General features: G+C 35.1%; 1 protein-coding gene across 1 annotated transcript; it reads left to right on the plus strand.

Annotated features, from left to right (window-relative positions):
* The first annotated feature begins 5,275 nt into the window (after positions 1-5,275).
* On the plus strand, positions 5,276-18,801 carry LOC107192757 (UDP-glucuronosyltransferase 3A2-like). The gene is made up of 4 exons (XM_015582089.1): positions 5,276-5,377; positions 9,980-10,388; positions 16,678-17,000; positions 18,424-18,801. The coding sequence occupies exons 1-4, from the start codon at positions 5,276-5,278 to the stop codon at positions 18,646-18,648; spliced, it is 1,059 nt and encodes a 352-aa protein (XP_015437575.1). The 3' UTR covers positions 18,649-18,801.
* The last annotated feature ends 306 nt before the right edge of the window (positions 18,802-19,107 follow it).

Consider the following 19,107-nt stretch of genomic DNA (forward strand, 5'->3'; position numbering starts at 1 on the left):
GATTTCGTGAGCTCAGAACCTCCGCCCGACACTGGTAGAAGAATGGTTACTCGCGATCAATTTCTGGTACGAAACTATAGCAAAGAGTTACTTTACAAATTATATTTACTTTAACGTTAGGCGAAACGTACATATATATAAAACAAAAATCGACGTTCCGCGTCGGTAAAGTATACTCGTTACAAACGCACGGTCTTGCACCCAAACGGCGCAAGCGATTCAAGCAGCAGGGTCACGAAATTACCTCTCACGTTTACACGTATCGAGTCGGTGACTACCTTGTTTTTTTTTTACGGGGCGAAAACCTTGGAAAAGTACACCGCCTTCGCTGGGGGCGGACACGGTCAATGTGGGGTTTCACCCACTAAAAACCCCCCGGTGACCCTCAGGCGTAGGGCTGGCAATGGGATCGTTCAGCATAACCGCGGCCAGCTCCGCCCATTACCCTGCCCTATAGGTGTCTAAGGGAAGGGCTTTTCCTTGGAGGGGGCGATTGCTCCCCCCCCTGGGACGGTTGTGATGCCGTCCCTCCACCTCGTGCCTACAGCGCCGAGGGATCACCTCTCGACGCTGTCTTCTTGTGGGCTGACCGCGAAAGGAGGTGGTACCCCCAGTACCACCGCCTCGGTCCGGTTGACCCGCGGGCGACGCGAGGGTCATCGCAGCTGTGACCCTATGAATCGCGCCATCCGCGGAGCAAAGTCGGTGCCTACCTGGCTTAACTGGTTTTACCCAAGATAAACTGCTGGATCACATATATCCTCTCACATTATTAACGTTACGAGTTTGTGATGGATTGCCTTACACAATGTTTGTGTATTTCACAGCAAGATCACGAATATCCTCTGACATTAATAATGCTACGAGTTGGTGATTGATTGCCTTACACTTGATTCATGCAGTTATGCTTTCTTTTAAATTACAAAGGAAATTTCTATGTGTTATAAACGTTTCTAGAGTTTACTACTTTGAATGAAATGTCTCTAATTTGGACTTTAAGTTAGTTTAATAATTTAATATGTATGCAATTTGGGTGACTGCTACGCTGGCGCTTCCAGCAGGTGTTACTGTGTTAATCTCGTTTAATACGACCTAACAGGATCGCGTCCAGACGTAGAGTGAGGATCGACAGGCTCGCATCGACCTCCTTCGATCGTGATTTAGTGGGGCATGGTGCGCACGCATTCTCGTGATCACGTGGAACATAGGACGTTCATGGTTCCTTGCCCGTATCGCACGTATCATCGAATCTGGTATATAATTTTGGTAGGGGACCTTCCCCTTACACGCGCCTAGCCCACACCTATCGTACCACGGAATATATGTAAAATGTACGGTTACAAAGTGTATATTTTTTTCACTTTGCATAATATTCTTCTGTATATTGCGTTGTTATTTGTATAATACAAGTTACATACGTACATATCACTTGCATGTACTAGAGTGATATTTCTGGTTAAATAAAAATATGGTACATGATTTGTTCGTTTTATTTTATACAAAATAAGTTATAGTATAAACAGATTAATAAAAATAGAAAATAAAGCGATCACAAAATTCAGATATGAGTAATCGTCGTATTCTCCAAATTTGGTGGATTTACGTTTTTTTTGCCTAATTCGTATGAATTGAATATTGAACTTCAGTTAAATTGCATTATTTTTTTGAACATATAAAATTTGTTTTAATGCCCTTTTTTCTGATAAATACATAAACGCTATGTACTACAGCTCAATTAAGTCATAAACTGCAATTCTTTGAAATTAGGACATGCGACATTTTTTCTTACAACCACAGATTTGTGTGCGTGAAAATACATGTGGAGAGGAGGTGCTTTTGGCAGCCATATATCAGGAGTCCACTGCATAGGGATAAAAAGGCGCACTCTAATAAAATGTGTAATATGCTTTCGAATGAAAAACGCGAAGCATACGAAACTGACGCTGAATTAAAAAAAAGCTCTTCTTGACTGTCATTTGATCTTATCTCTGCTAGACTATCATTTGTGTTTTGTTTGGTTAAGAGCAAAAATTAATGCCAAGAAAAAGAAGCGATAACGAGTGCCTATAAACGTTCAAAACGTATCACAACATACATAGGTATAGCAATAGTGGAATCCTGTAATATCGTGACGTAATATCATGCGATAGGCTGAAAATCCCGTAATAATGCGAAACCGTCGGATAATGCATTAAGAAGAAATCGATGTTACCCATATCATGTGGCTTTACATCAAGCGTTAAGTGACAATGATTTCGTTCGTAGATTTTAATTTTTCTGACGGGTCTATCGTAAAATGTGCCGAGATTCATACTTACTTTCGTATGTTCTATTTGCTGACGAAGCAACTTTTTACCCACCGTTGTCACATTGGGACAAATTGGCCCAGGTTTGACTTTGAAGTAAAATATCTTTGAGGCATCATTAAAAATGGTACTGCTGGCACCATGCTGTAGTAGTAATTTGAGGTAACCTAAAAAACCTTTTTTTCAGAATTTCGTATTTTTTTCAAGAATTTCTTTAAATATGATGATTGAAAATTTGAAATTTTTTCAAAAACTGGACGTGCTCGAAAGAAACGGCTTGCAGATTCGTATTTAGCTCATGGAGATCTATCACGTACGTATCACAAACGCTAATTGAAAAGTGCACAAATTTTTAGGCACTGGCAACTTTCATTTGGTGCCGTAATTCAGAGTTGGGCAAATTCTATTTCGAATAACGAATAACAAATAACGATTAAAGTCCCAGGATTTATTCGCGAATAACGAATAACGATTTTATTTGACGAAAAATTATTCGTTAGCCACGAATAAAGCGTTCTTCGTTATTCCTTATTCGTTATTCTGAATAATTCCGCAGCGAATAAAAGTCAGAAGTAAGCGACACCGCTCCCATCCATGGATTGGAATCCGAGGGGTACGATGCGGTAAAGGGAACGCTTCTCGAGATAGTCATTGACGATTGATGCGCCGCTGGTGCGTGTCGCCCATGACATAACCTTTATTCGCTGCTTTTTTCGAATAAATTATTACTTGAATAAATTCTTACTTGAATAAATTCGTTTCATTCGCAACTTTTATTGGAAGATTATTCGAATAATATTTTATTCTAAAAATTTATTCGATTGCCTATTCAAATGAAATTTCATTCGTGTAACGTCAAAACTCTGTACCGTATTAACATCAGTAGTCTTTCAATATGTGGTGTATAATACAATAAACATAAATAATATTATTACAGAATATAATCTTATATTAATATTAAAATCTTTATTAATATTAATATTAATAAAGAAATATGGTCTAAATTATGTTATGTTTGGTCTCATGTATCCATTGTCATATGTATCCCACGTAAGTGTCGCCACAGAATTGCAGGAATGTCCTCGAACTTTACAGAAAATTATATTAGACAGAAGGTGAACTATATTTAAGTGTGCACAACTTTCGTAAATGGGATTTGTTTCGATCAGCATTTTTTCCAGGATATGAATATTATCTTCGGTTTTTTAAATGGAACTACAGCATTAAACAATTTTTGTTAGTATGAATCATCCAACGACCATAAATATGTCACAAAACAGACATAATTATATATAAAAATGTAGTAGAAGTTATGCAACGCCACGGTGTATTTGTACCTCTGACCTTCAAGCGTTCGATTGCCTCTGAAACGAATGCCTTGATATGCCACGACATTACACAACTTCTGTTGATTTTTTCACGTTATTTGCATTTAATATAATATACTTAAAGTCGTTGGATTTGTCACGAGTCATCCCAATGAAATCTGTTTAAAAAATACCATTTTTTTATTTAAAAAACAAAAGGTAACATCAATGTCTCCGGAAAAATTGCAGATAAAAGAACTTTGATTTACGAAACTTTTGTTTAACACAATTTTTTGTAAAGTTTGAGAGAGTTTCTGAAATTTCTTGGCGACACTTACGTGGTTTATTTTCACTCGCTGAAGTCTAACTGTTGAAAATACTAGTTAAGTTTATGAATTAAATAACATCAAATAAATGAAACCAACTCATGAAACAATTGAAGAGCGTGCCTCTCAAGTAGAATAATTCGTCGTGTCAGACATATTTTACGCGCATTTCGCCCGTATTTTCAACAATTAATAACTCGGAAACACAGCCTCGAACACAATTACCTCATTCTTCATTTCCCTCTTAGTTTAGTATGTACAATTCACCCTGTGAAAGTGTCCCACTCCCACATTTGTATTAACACCCTGTATACACATGCAAATTACACGCTGTATGTACAAAATTATGTTTACAAAAATAGAAACCAATACTATGTATTAGTATTGTATTCTGTAGCATGAATATCCAATGAATTTTCTACATTTTCAGTTTACTCTTGCATGAAGAATGACTACTCTTCATTGTCTCTCATACAGTTTGCGTATTTTGTTAAAGCGAAAACTGTTCTTTAACATCGTCTGTAAGATACGTACAAATCACTCGATAGCTTCAAATTTTTTGCTCTTGCTAATAGCTTCGGTACCATCACAGGTTACGTAAGGTATAAGAATTATGATGTGTGTGTGTGTCTATAAGATAGGAGATGATTGGTGGGGAGATCCGACAATCGAATATACACCGACAATATCAGACTCGTGTCAGTTATCAACTTAACTTTCGAAAATTCACTGAAAAATATCTTTCGAGAAGCACCCATCAATACAAAAGTGTTGCGAGTGTTTCTCATCTTCTACTACAAATCTACTAAAAATAAATTTAATTTGCACGTCAAATTTTTAATAAAGAGAAGAACGATTAAATCTAGCTGTGTCAACAAATATTAAAAATTGTGTTTGGATGTTCGAAACATTGAATAAAGTGCTGCCGAAGTGTTAATGATATAAAGATAATTTTTTTCAAACTAATCGATATCAGTAAGATATTCATCGAAAAAAACAAATATTTTAATTGGTACATTCTATGGTACAGTTCGTTTCATATGTCTTTTGTTTGGGCCAACTTTTGTTACGTAAATTGCCTACATTTCTATTATACAATGTATATTATATGTATTCAAGAAAACTGAAACATTTCGATAAATAACGTGCAATTTACATAAAAGTATGGACAAAATTTATAAAATACAAGAAAAGTATTCTCTTCTGCAGTGTCAGCTTATCTATTGCATATAATTTCATGGTCTTCTGGTAAAACTGTGAAGACATGAAAAATTTATTCTTTTGTATGTGTCAAGCGCAATAGAACCACGGATGTCTTGTTCAAGAATTGAATAAAATGTCGCGGCTATATATCAGTGTTATTATTATTGCATTTTCATCAATCGCGGCTGGCTCTAGAATCCTTGGGATCTTTCCATATCCAGCTTACAGCCATCAGGTTTGTAATTGTTCTATTCTCGTTTTTAATACATCTAAATTTTCTGATTTCAGAGACATATTATTCCTAATAAATACAAGTTCTCGAATCCTGAATAAAAGATAGAAATTTTCAGTTGTTATTTAAAAATTATTCAAATGAAGGATTGTAACTAGTGTCTACGTGTATATGTACACGGTTTGTCCCAAACGTTTCCGAATTGAAGTCCAAACAGCAATTTTTCGTATGATATTCACGCTGTTCATCAGCAAATATTGGAAGTACTTTCACTCTGAAATAATATATTGTTCATGATAATTACACAAACACTACATATAGCTCTGGTTATTGTTCCTCAAATTTGCAGAGAAAGTAGTTATCAATGCTTTGTGAATGTCAAAATAATTTTGGATTGACATTTCTTGTTTTCGTTTCTAATTTATGCAATATGAACTAGTTTAATGTATTTGAATTAAACAAATGTTGTGGATAATCAAACTGTGAGATACTTTTTAAGACCAATATTTCTATATATACAAATCTTTCGTTAAAAATCTAAGGTGTCAAGCTCAGAAAGATCTACATATATATGTTCTCAAATGTTACCGGGAGAATATAGACGCTGAAATAGTAATTTTGCTGCATAACATAGTAATACAAATTCATGATTGTGCCAGTTAAAGTTAAAACGCACAGAATTGCGGTTATAGTTACCAATTTACACATTTAATGATAAGATTTGGAAAATTAGACGTAATCGGTCGATATGACATCACTTTAACCGCAATATTTGGATTAGTTGTAAACATAGAGCATTGATTTTGCTCTCACTTTAAAGCTATAGAAACGATTTTCTAACTGTATTCGAAAAATTTTGTTTATTAACACATACAATAATAATTAAAGTTTCATTTTCAAATGCCGATTTGATACTGTTCTCACCCATAGATCAATTTGGAAAAAATACCATTGGATTCCTTGAATCTTCAGTTTTAAAATACGGTTTTCAAAAAGATGGGACAATTTTAGGTACATTTGAAAAAAATAAAGTTTACTATGATGTAATACTTTCCTAATGATACACTGCCCAAGTAGCTACAAAAACGTCATATGTACGTCCGGAGAACGTACGTTCTGGACGTTCGGTACATTCGGAGGATGTCCCGAAAATATCCACATGTCCCCCTACATCCTCGTTAAGATCTGTAAATATTCTGGACGGTCCTATTTACAAAGTGGAACGGCCTGAGGACGTCCTGTGTCAACATTCTCAAAACGTTTTCCGACTGTGTAAAAATAACATTGACTGTACTTTTTGGGAACGTTTAAAGAGTTTTTAATAACGCTATAGTAATGTCTTAACAGGCGTATAAGAAACATTTCCCAAATGTTCAAAATTACGTTTAGATTTAATTCTGTGCAAGATGATAAAAGTTAGGGTACGTTGGTCTGCGATTTTCGCAATGTTAGTAGAAATTAGTCCGAGTTAGTTCCTGTTAATAAATAAAAGGTTAAATTTCCTATAAGGAATTATAATGAAAACATATGTCTGGGGGTTATAATTTGTGAGTAGATTGGGTTTATTTTTATTTTCAAAGCAAAATACTGATTCTGTGTTGGTTAGAGACAGTTAAAAAGATCCATTTATTCAAATCAAAGTACTTATTCTCTGTTGGTTAGAATCAGTTTAAGAAAAAAATATTTTTTTATATTTTCTGAGGTTTGCGCACAAAACTACTCGTGTCATTACACTTCTGTATTGATTCTTTCAAGAATGACACCTTGCTCATGGGGTTCCATCACCTTACACGGAACGACATTTAGCCAAAATTACTAATGAAACCATCTGAAATTTAAATACTACGAACATTCGTAAGACTTAAGAAACGGACAGTCCTAGAACATCCGAAATTTAAGTCTTCAGGATATCCTTAGGATTTGTCGGACGGACGTTTCTAGAACATCCGCAATCTAAGTCTTACAAACATCCTAGGGATATCCAAAATAAATGTAGGACATTCGGATATAAACTGGACATGAAACGGACGTCCGTTGGATGTACGGTGCTATCTAAGTGTAAACATTTCGTTTGACCATCTCGGCAACTTGTAGTTCTATCACTTGTCATTACACGGAGACAGATAAATGTATATTTTACACTGCCTAAATTTTATTATCAAGAGTTACATTACGTTACTCCATATTTGTTTTAACCTTATTGTTTTCCATCATACCAACGAGATACCATATTATGAAACTCGATTACTTCACTCGGTTTTCGAAAAATTTAATTTAGTAACTTCTTTTGTTATTTGATTTATTACAAATAAAGGTATGGGTTTTCAGATCCGATTATCTTACTACAAATGGTGAGAAAGGAATTTGTGTAAATTTATTTGTGCACCATTATATCGTCGTAAAACGCCATATTAATATGCAAATTTTCAAATGTTTCTTTCCAAAACTACATGTAGCCGATTTTTCCATGAATGCCCTTCTTAAATTTCTTTTAATAGTTTGTTCTTTAAAAATTAATTCCATTAATATATTTGGCATAGAAGTTTTAATTTTAGTTCTATTTCAATTTAATTAAATTAGCTCAAATTCAATATGAAAATTTGCCTTTTAATAGTTTTTAATGTAAAAAATATTCGAAAAATAATTCGATTTTAGAAATTATAATTGTTGTTTAATATTTTAATCTTCTACGCATATAACTATTTTTTAAAATAAATATCGTATAAGAAATTATATTTTCAGTTTTTTTAATATATTTTACAAGCATGACAAACAATTTCTCAAACTGAACAGTTACATTTGTTTTTGAATAAAGAAAATAACTTTACGCGATTTAGAAACTCGTTGACGTATACATATGTATACCTATTTAAATTACAAATAGAAACTATGTGTCTTCATGTGACGCAAATGGGAACCTAAATTATCATAGATGCTAGTGTTCACTACCGAATTAGCATACTGTGACTAATGTACATATACATAGTTTTTAAATACAAATCGCAACCAACTAGGTAGTAGAACAATATGCACACGCAAAAAAGGATGCCTACTTTTTATGACATTTGCCTTTTAATATCACTGGACTCGTATTTTGTATTTTATTTTGTATTTTTTTTTTGTATAATCTTGTATTTTCTTTAAACGTACAAACATTTCTTTCAAAGATGTTTTAAAACCAGTTTTCTTAAAAACTAAAACGAGAGCGCACATGTACTGTTTATAATATGTCATTTGAAAATACAATTGTTATTGCAAAACTACTAAATATCAATGAAAACTTTGACGAAAATTGCAACATTTTTCTCGTTAGACATTTCGAAACATTTTCGCATGAGGTAGGTATGTACATATATGTATATATTATCAAGAGTATTCGAGTGCATTATAGGGCCACGGTAGTAGTCATAATAAACGCAATACTGATAAGTATGTAGCCTTATTTAATCATATAACTCAACATTTTTTCATTATTATGCTTGTAATAATAAAAATTCAATTGTGGCCCCCCAAGCAAAATATACATAACTCGCATAGTACTTATAGGCTTAGTCGGGGCCTTTTCCTTGTCCTAGAAGAGAAAAAATTGGATTTAGCCCGCCCCCACTTCCATCACTCTAGAGGAGAAAAATAACATTATGAAATTTACCATAAGATAAATACCCCCCCCCCCACGACTGATAACCTGATTACGTTCATGGTGGTAGTCGAAGTGTTAAAGAATTTAAATCTGCTTTGTGAAACATTTCATTACAAATACGTACGAATAATAACGAAATGTACAAATTAGGTGCGTTCAATTCACAAGGGTAATATACACATTTAGAAGAAGAGTGTAGATAACAAAGTAAAAATAAATTTTTTCGATACCTATTTTTACACTTTTGTTCCGCACTTTGTACAAACGTAAATATACCTGTATATAATAATGATGATGAAATAAGTATGTATAGAAAAAGAGAAATTATTTATATTTCTTCAACAGTTCTTTCACAATATACTATTCATGCTAATATCAGTTTTGTGTGTGAATAATTTCCTCCATGTACATCTCTAATACCTGATATGCTTGTCTTGGCCCAAACTTTTTGATGGATACTCGCTGTGTATTTATGAACTGTGTGTGTGTGTGTGTGTAAGCGTGGAAATTTTTAAAATTTTAAGCCGTGAGAATTTCATAGAAGAGATAAGTTTAATACTTTGCACAAATTTTCAATGTGACACAGATCCCTATAGCATCGACGAATTTTTCATAGTTTCTGCGAGGTATGTTCGTGGTCTTCATTGACTTCTTATATACTTATGGCACTGTGAGGCCTGCTACAATTCGGCTGCCCTGTGTTTACTGGTTGTCTGCAGATTACCTAAATAGTTTCAAGCAGTTATCAGCCTAATTTTTAAACGCTTGTAATTGAAAAGTGGAGTCTCAACGGCAATTTTGTTACTCTTGATTTTTTCTATTTTTCGGCATGTAGAATCACCCCTCAAATATTCTGTCACCATTACTATTACTTTTCATAAAATCGTAAATATTCGATATGAAGCTGTCATTCAAAAGCCTGTTCCAAAATTGGGACAATTTCATGTTACCTTTATCCCTTTCAGGTGGTCTTCAGAGCGTACACGTTAGAACTCTTGAAACGTGGCCATGAGCTGGTCGTTTTTACAACTTACCCGATGAAAGATTCGAAGTTGGCCAATTACACGGAGGTCGACCTTAGTGCCATAAAAAACGAGTGGAAGAACAGAATAGATTTCTTCCAATTAGGGAAACAGGAAAATGCGTGGTCATTTGTGCGACTTGTGATGCATTTTGGGGAAGTGATCAGCGAATCGGTGCTCTCTCATCCAGCAATGCAAGAAATTATAGCCACAAACAGTACGCAGAAATTTGACGTGATCCTGATGCAACATCTGTTTTACGATGCTCTATATGCACTATCGATTCATCTTAACATACCGATGGTCGGTATATCGTCGCTTGAACTGTTGACTCTTCATCGCCTTCACTTTGGTACGTTCATTAAAGAAATATATTTATGACAAGAAACATGAAAACATTTCAAAAGAGAATTGGTTTTCGTAAGACATCTACGACTGTTAACCACAAGTAAATTATATTGCGGTTGCATTTATAATTTACAGGATACCTAATACAGTAAATCCTCGATGAGTGTTCCTCGACCCTGAGAAGGAGAGGTCCCCGAGTGTAACGCTTACTTTCTAATAAGGATTAGCACAGTGAGAGAGCTTGTGGCAATTAGTTTATAAAATATTGAATGTTCAGTGCCGAGAAGTCTTCGAACACTTATCGAGGATTTACGGTATCTACAGATTGAAATGTTTTAACGAGTGGTGGAGAACTTCAAACGCCACCAGAAATGTATTTTTGCAGTAATAACGCCTTAGGATTAGCAGTATGATATTGGTACGGAGAGTCCTTTTTACCAGGGACCAAAAATAACAGTCATTCTAAAATTTTCTACAATAAAAATCATTAATAAAAAGTTGATTTTTATTGAAATTTAAGATAATTAACACAAAAACGATAACTGTTATGAATGATCGAAATGAATTTCCCTCAACGATAATATTTACCAACAATAACAACGATAACATTTACCAACAATAATTTAATTGTAACCAATACGACTTCTGTCGATGAAATACTTGTTATCCCATGACTTTTTTTCTTTTTGGTTATAACAGTTATGGTCCCTGCTTTATAGATATCGGTTAAAAAGCATATCGCACCCTTGCTACAAAAGTAACGCAGTTCGAAGAACGGATTTTTCGAGCATAAATACTTTCGACAAAATCCTGTTACAACGTGGAGAAAGTGTTGACGATGTAGCTTCTTGTGGATTACGAGGGGCTACAAATTTTTAATTTATCAATTAATAGTGTTAGTGAATTTACAAGTTATAAGTTGCAATTTGTAAACTTCTGTTGCACAAACAGTTTTTACAATTTTACAAGTCACAAGTTAAATCACTTTAACGTCATTTTCCTCTTTTCACGACATTGTGAAAATCGAAACACACTACGTATTACTAACTGTACTACAGTGTAAAGAAGACAACACACCACACTTATAGAAAAAGAACACTGTAATGTGACTAAAGCTTTAAGTTGTTTTTTGAACTTCTACAGAAATATACAATGTATCTTAGCTACTTTGATCACCTCGAATAACGACTAACTATACACTTTATGAAAATTTTGAGGCGTGGAGTTTAAATAGCATCAAGGGGCACATCTTATAAGGTACGTGCCTTCTTTGTGGTTGGAGACATTTCAGAGATTTCAAGATCACCTTGATTTTTTTTAACAGAATGACCCATTTTTTGTGCTGTAGATCGATAGAGTATCAAATTCTGAGTAAGAATGTGTTGACCTTCATACGTCCTAAACATAACAGTTAACAAGATATTGACAAAACAATTTTTAGTACGTAGATTTACTATCTGAAAGCTATAAGTGGTGATGGGTAGTCGAGCCGAGCAGCTCGAGCTGTATCGGAAGCTTTCGATTCACCGGCTCGGCTCGGCTGGTCAAGCGGGCCGAAATGACAGTTTTATGAAGTGACAGCGGAGACACGACTTCGGCGCGTAAAAGTTATCTAATAATAACATCTCGCCTCGCCGAGGCCCGTCGTCAGCGTTTCTTAAGGTGAAACGATGATGGTAACCGGTATCGATTACCCATCATTAGCTATAGGTGCTCGAACTGATACCCTCAACTTCACTACAGCGATGTAATCTTCTTCTTAACGAAGACACAGTATTTTTAATTGTTTCTGAAGTAAGTATCTCACACGCTTCTTGAATTCTTTGTTTTACATTTTCTTGTGTCGTAGGTGGGTTAAAGTACACTTTGTCTTTTAAAGTTCCCCACAAGAAAAAGTCTAGTGGCGTACGATCTGGTGAACGCGGTGGCCACGGAAACTCTCCACCGAGACCGATCCATCGATTCGGAAATTGTCCCTGCAATGCTTGTCGTGATTCTTTTGCATAATGTGAAGGAAAATCATCATTGCGGAAACCTCATGCTAGGCGGATATGTAATGCTACATCTTGTAACAGACCTGGTAATATCTCAGTAAGAAGATTTGCATATTTTCGTCCTGTTAAATGTCCATCAATGAAATATCGTCCAATTATCTTATCATTGAGTATACCACACCACACACTGATACTGCATTGTCGTTGGTGATCAACTTCTCTAATCCAGTAAAGATTGCTTTGTGACCAATAATGGCTGTTTTTTAAGTTAACATACTCATAGTTAGTAAATGTCGCCTCATCCGTAAATAAAACATTTTATAGGAAAGAATCATTTCTGTCTATATGTTGCAACAGTTTCCGACCAAATCGAACGCGTTTTTCGAAGTCTGTTTCATGTAACTCCTGATGAAGTTGCACCTAATATGGATGAAATTTTCAGTTTGAAGAATTCGATGTACACTAGCTGAACTAATTCCCGACCTACCTGTAATTTGTCGTGTACTGACACGTGGATTTTGCATAACCATTGCTACGACAGTAGTAGCATTATCTTCATTAACAACGGGTTTGGTACGGTTACGTTTACTGGCATTGATAAAGTATATCAAACATACATCGAGACGGTGGATTGTCGCTGAGGATACTTTTCAGGATACATTTCTTTCGCTCTTGTTGCGTTTTTACCGCAAGCATCATAAACTGGCAGCATATTTACAAACTCAATATTACGGTATTTCATTTTCAATTGTACTTTCCCAACAGTCGCAAATGCACATCGAGTATATTGTTGTATGGGCGTAGCACGATCTCCAATAATAAGGTAGCAAGACTTATAAGATGAATAATTATTTATTCTACAAGAAGTACTTATCTTTGACACATCATTCTCTTTGAAAGGTTAAACTGCTACTCCTTAAGGTCGGTTTTCACTATACGGAACAGATCGTCGCGTAGCGTATCGGGCACTGACCGTTTCGGGCGCGACAAAATATTGAAACATGGGTTTTAAGTGGGACTGTCTACATAGTCCAGCACCGACCCGTAATGTTCCGTCAACGTCACCTACCGCCGGCGCCGGATTAGGTCAATACACACTATACAGCACAGACCGTCGCGTAGCGTAACCGGCACGGACCGTTTCGGGCAAGCAAACGTTGAAACACGCGTTTTAAATGTGGCTATCTACATTGTACGGCACCGACCCGCAATGTTCCGTCAACGGCGCGTAGCGACGCTGCTGGCATTCGCACGAAGAATGTTTTGCCGGTACGGTCGGCGCTGGTCTATCACTGTGAATTAATAAACAGTTGTAAGCGGGCCATTCCACGCCAAATCGATTACTTTTGATAGTATGTTTTTCGATTTGAATGAAACTGCAATATGTTGTAGTTTATGTGAAATAATGATGAGTTTGTATCATCATTTTGCTGGCTTCAAAGTTATTAACAAGTTGCGGATTTTTAGTCATACGTGACTGTATAAACAAATTTATATTTCGTAAACTATTATACTTAAAGAGAAAATGTTATTTCATTCGCATCGCAAAAGGTAGAACTTTCTAAGTTTATTTTTAATTTCATTATACGCATCCTTTTTCAATATGAAAATTATAAATACATTTTTATTTTGCAAAGACGAATCTCTCTGCTCAGGTTTTTAAAAATCTGAAAATATATATGTTCTTCTTTGAATCTTTCTGAATACGCAAACCAAATTTCATTAGTATCATTTCATAATTGTACTCAGGGTAGAGCTTCAAAGACATCCGACTGCTGTCCTGATGCGCCGAGCGGTCAACAATTGCTTGCCATCTCTAAAGTTTCACGAATCTGTTTCGCATAAACAACTCTCGACGTCCCCGATTCCTGAAAGACCTAAAGTGATCTCCCGCTATCATGTACTCTCTTGCAAGACCGCACAAATCCTATCATGAATTCTCCAACGCTCAATACGTGACAGGCCATCCGCTTTCGACACATATGTACACGGTGTCCCACCTAACGTACACACCTTAAATATCTCACTTATTTTTTATTTGCAGAAAATTTATTGTAACAAATTTTTAAAATGATGTCCATCAGCTTCGATTCATTTTTGCATTAATCCCTCTATTGTCGTTGTTTTATTATTTAGACTTACTCCCATCAATTTGTGGATTTTTCGTTTTCGGGCTAACATGAAAGTCACACTACTAGGTCACTACATTGGTCTTGATCTGAACTATTACGCCATGATGATGAAAATATGCTATCCCATTTAAAAAAACATCGATGACTTCGACATTTCGAAAAATATGACCTTGAGAAAAACTTGTTGCTTATCACAGTATTCGCCCCTTTCAACTAAGTAGCAACCTTCACACATTATTTATCCAAAAAGAGGAGTGAGATATCAAAGGTTCTCACATTAGGTGGGACACCCTGTATATTTAACATAAAAAGTTTCGGGTCATATCACGCCCAATCGCTAACATTTTGCACTCGTTATCAGGGATTTTATTCAAAATGAAATATGTTGTAGTCCACGTGCAATTTGGTGAAATTTAAGTCATAATGTTTCTGTTCACGAATTTGTTTACACAACCATGTTTGACTAAGAACACGCTCTTTCGCGATTTTCAACATCTCATTCTCATTTTGACTGCTGAACGTCAACTGACTGACTGTTACGGAACAGTGGCGCCATGTGCATAGAAACGTCGTGCTACTGACGGTCCGTGTCGTGACGGACAGTATACGCCCTACGCGCGCGTCTATATATAGGCGTGTCATGCCCGAAATGGTCCGTGCCGGATACGCTACGCGACGGTCTGTGCCGTATAGTGTAAACCAACCTTTAGAAGGTTTTTTTCCAGACATTTTACTACTCAATATTAGTTTTTAATTAGGATCATCCTCCTGAGAAAAAATCCCATCCTGAACATCAAACAATTCACATCACGTACGAAACACTGGAATCAACTCAACTTGTGATAGTTTCTCTTTGTTCTCAACGTTGACACACTGTTTAGAACTAATTTCTAAGCAAGGCTTTCTGGACAACGCATCAGCGTTAGAATGAAATTTTCCACTTCGATGTATGATCTCAAAATCATATTGTTGAAGACGCTCGATCTCCCTCGCCATTTGACTTTCTGGGTTCTTAAACGACAGTAACCATCTCGAAGCTGCATGCTCTGTTCATACCCTAAATTTCCTCCCATGTCAATAATGGCGAAAATGCTCTATAGCCTTTATAATTGTTAATAATTCTTTTCTTGTAATGCAATAATTCCTTTCTACATTACTCAAGGACTTGTTAAAATAAGCAACTACTCTTTCAATACCATCCTGTACCTGAGATAAAACTGCTCCTATGCCAATATTTGAAGCATTCGTATCTAAGATAAAAGATTCATGTGGAGAAGGAAAAGTTAAAATCGGCGCAGAAGTTAAACAACTCTTCAATCTTTCAAAAGCTTCGTTCGACATGTGTATCCAAACAAAATCTTTATTCCCCGTCAAATCATACAACGGTCTGGCAATGGCAGAAAACCTATACTCAGACAGCGAGCGCGATTCTTTGAAGAATAAAAATTATTCATTTTATAAATCCTGCTTTCTTATTATTGGAGATCATGCCGCGCCCACGCAACAATATCTTCTACAATACTCAAATAAATGTTAGGAAAGAGACTGGAGTATACTATAAGTCGAGAACATTTCTGTTGGTAAAAACATTGTCATGTAAACGCGTTCTGTTAAAGTTGAGGGGCATCAGTTTGAGCACCCAGTTTAGCTTCCAGATAATAAGTATGTATTAAAAATTATTTTGTAAATGTCTCGTTGATTATTCGGTTCAGGGCGTATGTAGGTCAACACATTTTTACTCAGAATTTGATACTCTATCGATCTATGGTACAAAAATAGATCATTCCGTTAAAAAATATATAAGGTGACCTTGAAATCTCTGAAATGCCTCCACCTACAAAGAAAGCACGTACCTTATAAGATGTGCCCCTTGATGCCATTTAAGTTTCATGCCTCAAAATTTTCATAAACTGTGCCGTTAAGTCATTATTCGAGGTGATCTAGTTAGCTGAGACACCCTGCATACAACAAGAATCAAAGTTTATAAAAAAGAAGATGTACTTCTATGTAACGTTCACAGTTTTCTGTGCAGATATAATTCTTTCTGTCTAAGAACTAATTGAAAGATAAAATATAACAACAAGTTAATACTTTACTAATTATAAAAAAAATTGATAATAATAGAATTGTTACATTTAGTTGAATGTATACGCTTGTTATTTTCTAGGAAACGAAATAATAATGTCATACGGACGAAGTGCACTAACTGGGAACCTAATTGACAATTTATGGGATCGAATGTACGAAGCGTACTGTTCCTTGCGTATCATGTACATGTATAAGTACCTGAACCTACCAATACAAGAGAAAGTTTTACGAAAACATTTCGGCGATAGTATGCCTCCCATTGAAAAACTTTCGAATCAAATGGAGATATTGTTAGTTAGTAGTCATCCGTACTTTAGTGAACCTCATTCACATGTTCCGGCTATCATATACATCGGTAGATGTCGTTTCGTAGAACTTTCCGGGAATACAACTATGTCTGAGGTAAGTGTCAAAACGGTGTATTCGTGTCAAGGTTTAAAGTCGGCTTTAAATTGGTTTAAAACGGTGAAATATCTAAAATAACACTTCCTGCGTTATTTATGAAGTTTCTGGCAGGAAAGTAGGAATCTACATGAAGATATGACGTATGTATAACGATATAACTGTATGAGATAGAACAAAAGCTTTAAGGCAAAAGTTACTTCTCTTAATTGGATTTATCAAATGGTAAAACACTTAACAATTTTTTAAAACAATTATAAAGAAGTTATTTAAAATATATTAATTATTTTTGTATTTATCAAGTAGCATAATCCATTTTTTAAATACAAATACAACCATTATTGTATTGCTGAACTTTCTTCCTCGACAATCGTACAACTTTTGAAACAATTGTACCGTACATAACCTGCACGATGAGCAACGTTCGTCCAATATTTATTAGGATATAGTGTGTACTGTTTCGCAATTATTTAAGCACCGATTAAGATTTTACGCAAAAGAAACGAATTTTAGAGAAAATTATAAATAATTTTGTTTATAAGTTTTCTATAATTGTTTTAAAAAATTGATAGATCTCTTACCATTTGTTAGATCTAATTAAAAGAAGTAACGTTTGTTTTAAAACTTTTTTTTATCTCCTACAGTTTGCGAGTTACAAAATAAGACAAAAATATAGCCGAATTTTTAATACTTGGTTATAACTCCTAGGAGTGAATTCGAGCAGCAAACGAAATTGCACAACACACGCCTATACATATATGCTCTAGATATCCCCAAAGTTTCATAATTGTGTGAATTGCCAGATTAGGGTTCTTCCCTTGTTAGAAATATTGAAAAACCCGTTTGTGAAAGAAAGTACATAACCTTTTATATCTTCAACCTACACCGTTTCTGTATAAGACAGATTCCATAGGCATTGACGATGCTGTATGATATTTTGCAGAAAATTAAGTTAACTTTTTTCTATTGTCAACACTTGCTGCCGCATATACCGTTTCGTTAGCTTCAATAGGAGGGGGTTACGTCAAAATGACGGCGCATTCAAAATATTAATGCAAATTTTTAAGAATGGCATTGTATTTAAAGTTTTACAGAGCATAAAAAGCCATTCAATTTTCACTCTAACAAATTTTTTATATCTATTATAATTTTCAAGATATACAGAAAAACAAGGAAATACATTAACATTTAAGGGATGTTATTACCTTGAAGAACCTAGAATTAACGAGAAAATAAAATTGCTTGATATTTTTATAGAGTTCCACGACAAACGTACAAAGCTTCAAAAAAGCCGGCATTTTCGAATTACCGAAATTCCATTGTTCGTTGCAACCTACAACTACATCAAGTTGAATTTCTCTAGTCAATATTCCTTTGATGTTAAAATAAAGTAACATAAATATAAATTTCATAATTCTTTTAGGACCTCAAGGAGATCCTGGACAAAGCAACGTCAGGTTTCATATACTTTAGTATGGGTTCTAACGTAAAAATTAGTCAATTGCCAATGAAAGTGAGAAACGCGATATTGGCAAGCTTCGCAGAACTACCCTACACAGTCATCTGGAAATCTGAGATTGCTGTAGATAACAAACCTAATAACGTGATCATTAGGAATTGGTTGCCTCAACAGGAAATACTCGGTTAATATTTTAACCAATATTCGCGAAATATCAAGGAATTATAGCAGAACGCCAATTACTCTGTTCAACAAATTTAAAATTTTTCCTACTTCATAACCGTGAATGGGTGTTCCTGATAGATCTTTATGAACTGAATACAAATCTGCAAATCGTTTTCTCCCAGCACATCCAGTTTTTGAAAGAAACAATTTTCAAAAAATTGCACATTTTCAACTTCGTACGCTTGTTGTGCTTTTACTGTAATAGTTCTTCAGTTGCTTTGAAAAATAACTCTCTGAATGTTCCGGAACAAAATAATGTAAATTGTTATTATATTATAGACATCTAAATATGTTTAAGGGGGGAGACTCCTGTGGGGCCAACTCCGAATCGATCGAAGCGCTGATATAATCAATCGGACCCTAACGAAAACACATAATCGATAATTGAAACAGCTTAATAATATGACATCTAACGGCAATACC

This window comes from Dufourea novaeangliae, unplaced genomic scaffold, assembly GCF_001272555.1.
Source record: "Dufourea novaeangliae isolate 0120121106 unplaced genomic scaffold, ASM127255v1 scaffold406, whole genome shotgun sequence".
In the NCBI taxonomy this organism is placed as follows: Eukaryota; Metazoa; Arthropoda; class Insecta; order Hymenoptera; family Halictidae; genus Dufourea; species Dufourea novaeangliae.

What these genes read in the sequence shown, in the direction of transcription:
- LOC107192757 (XM_015582089.1), top strand. Translation starts at nt 5,276, where the DNA reads ATGTCGCGGCTATATATCAGTGTTATTATTATTGCATTTTCATCAATC. An exon ending in TCTTCATCGCCTTCACTTTG is followed by an intron (nt 10,389 to 16,677) that starts GTACGTTCATTA and finishes GTTATTTTCTAG; the next exon opens with GAAACGAAATAATAATGTCA. An exon ending in GGAATACAACTATGTCTGAG is followed by an intron (nt 17,001 to 18,423) that starts GTAAGTGTCAAA and finishes TAATTCTTTTAG; the next exon opens with GACCTCAAGGAGATCCTGGA.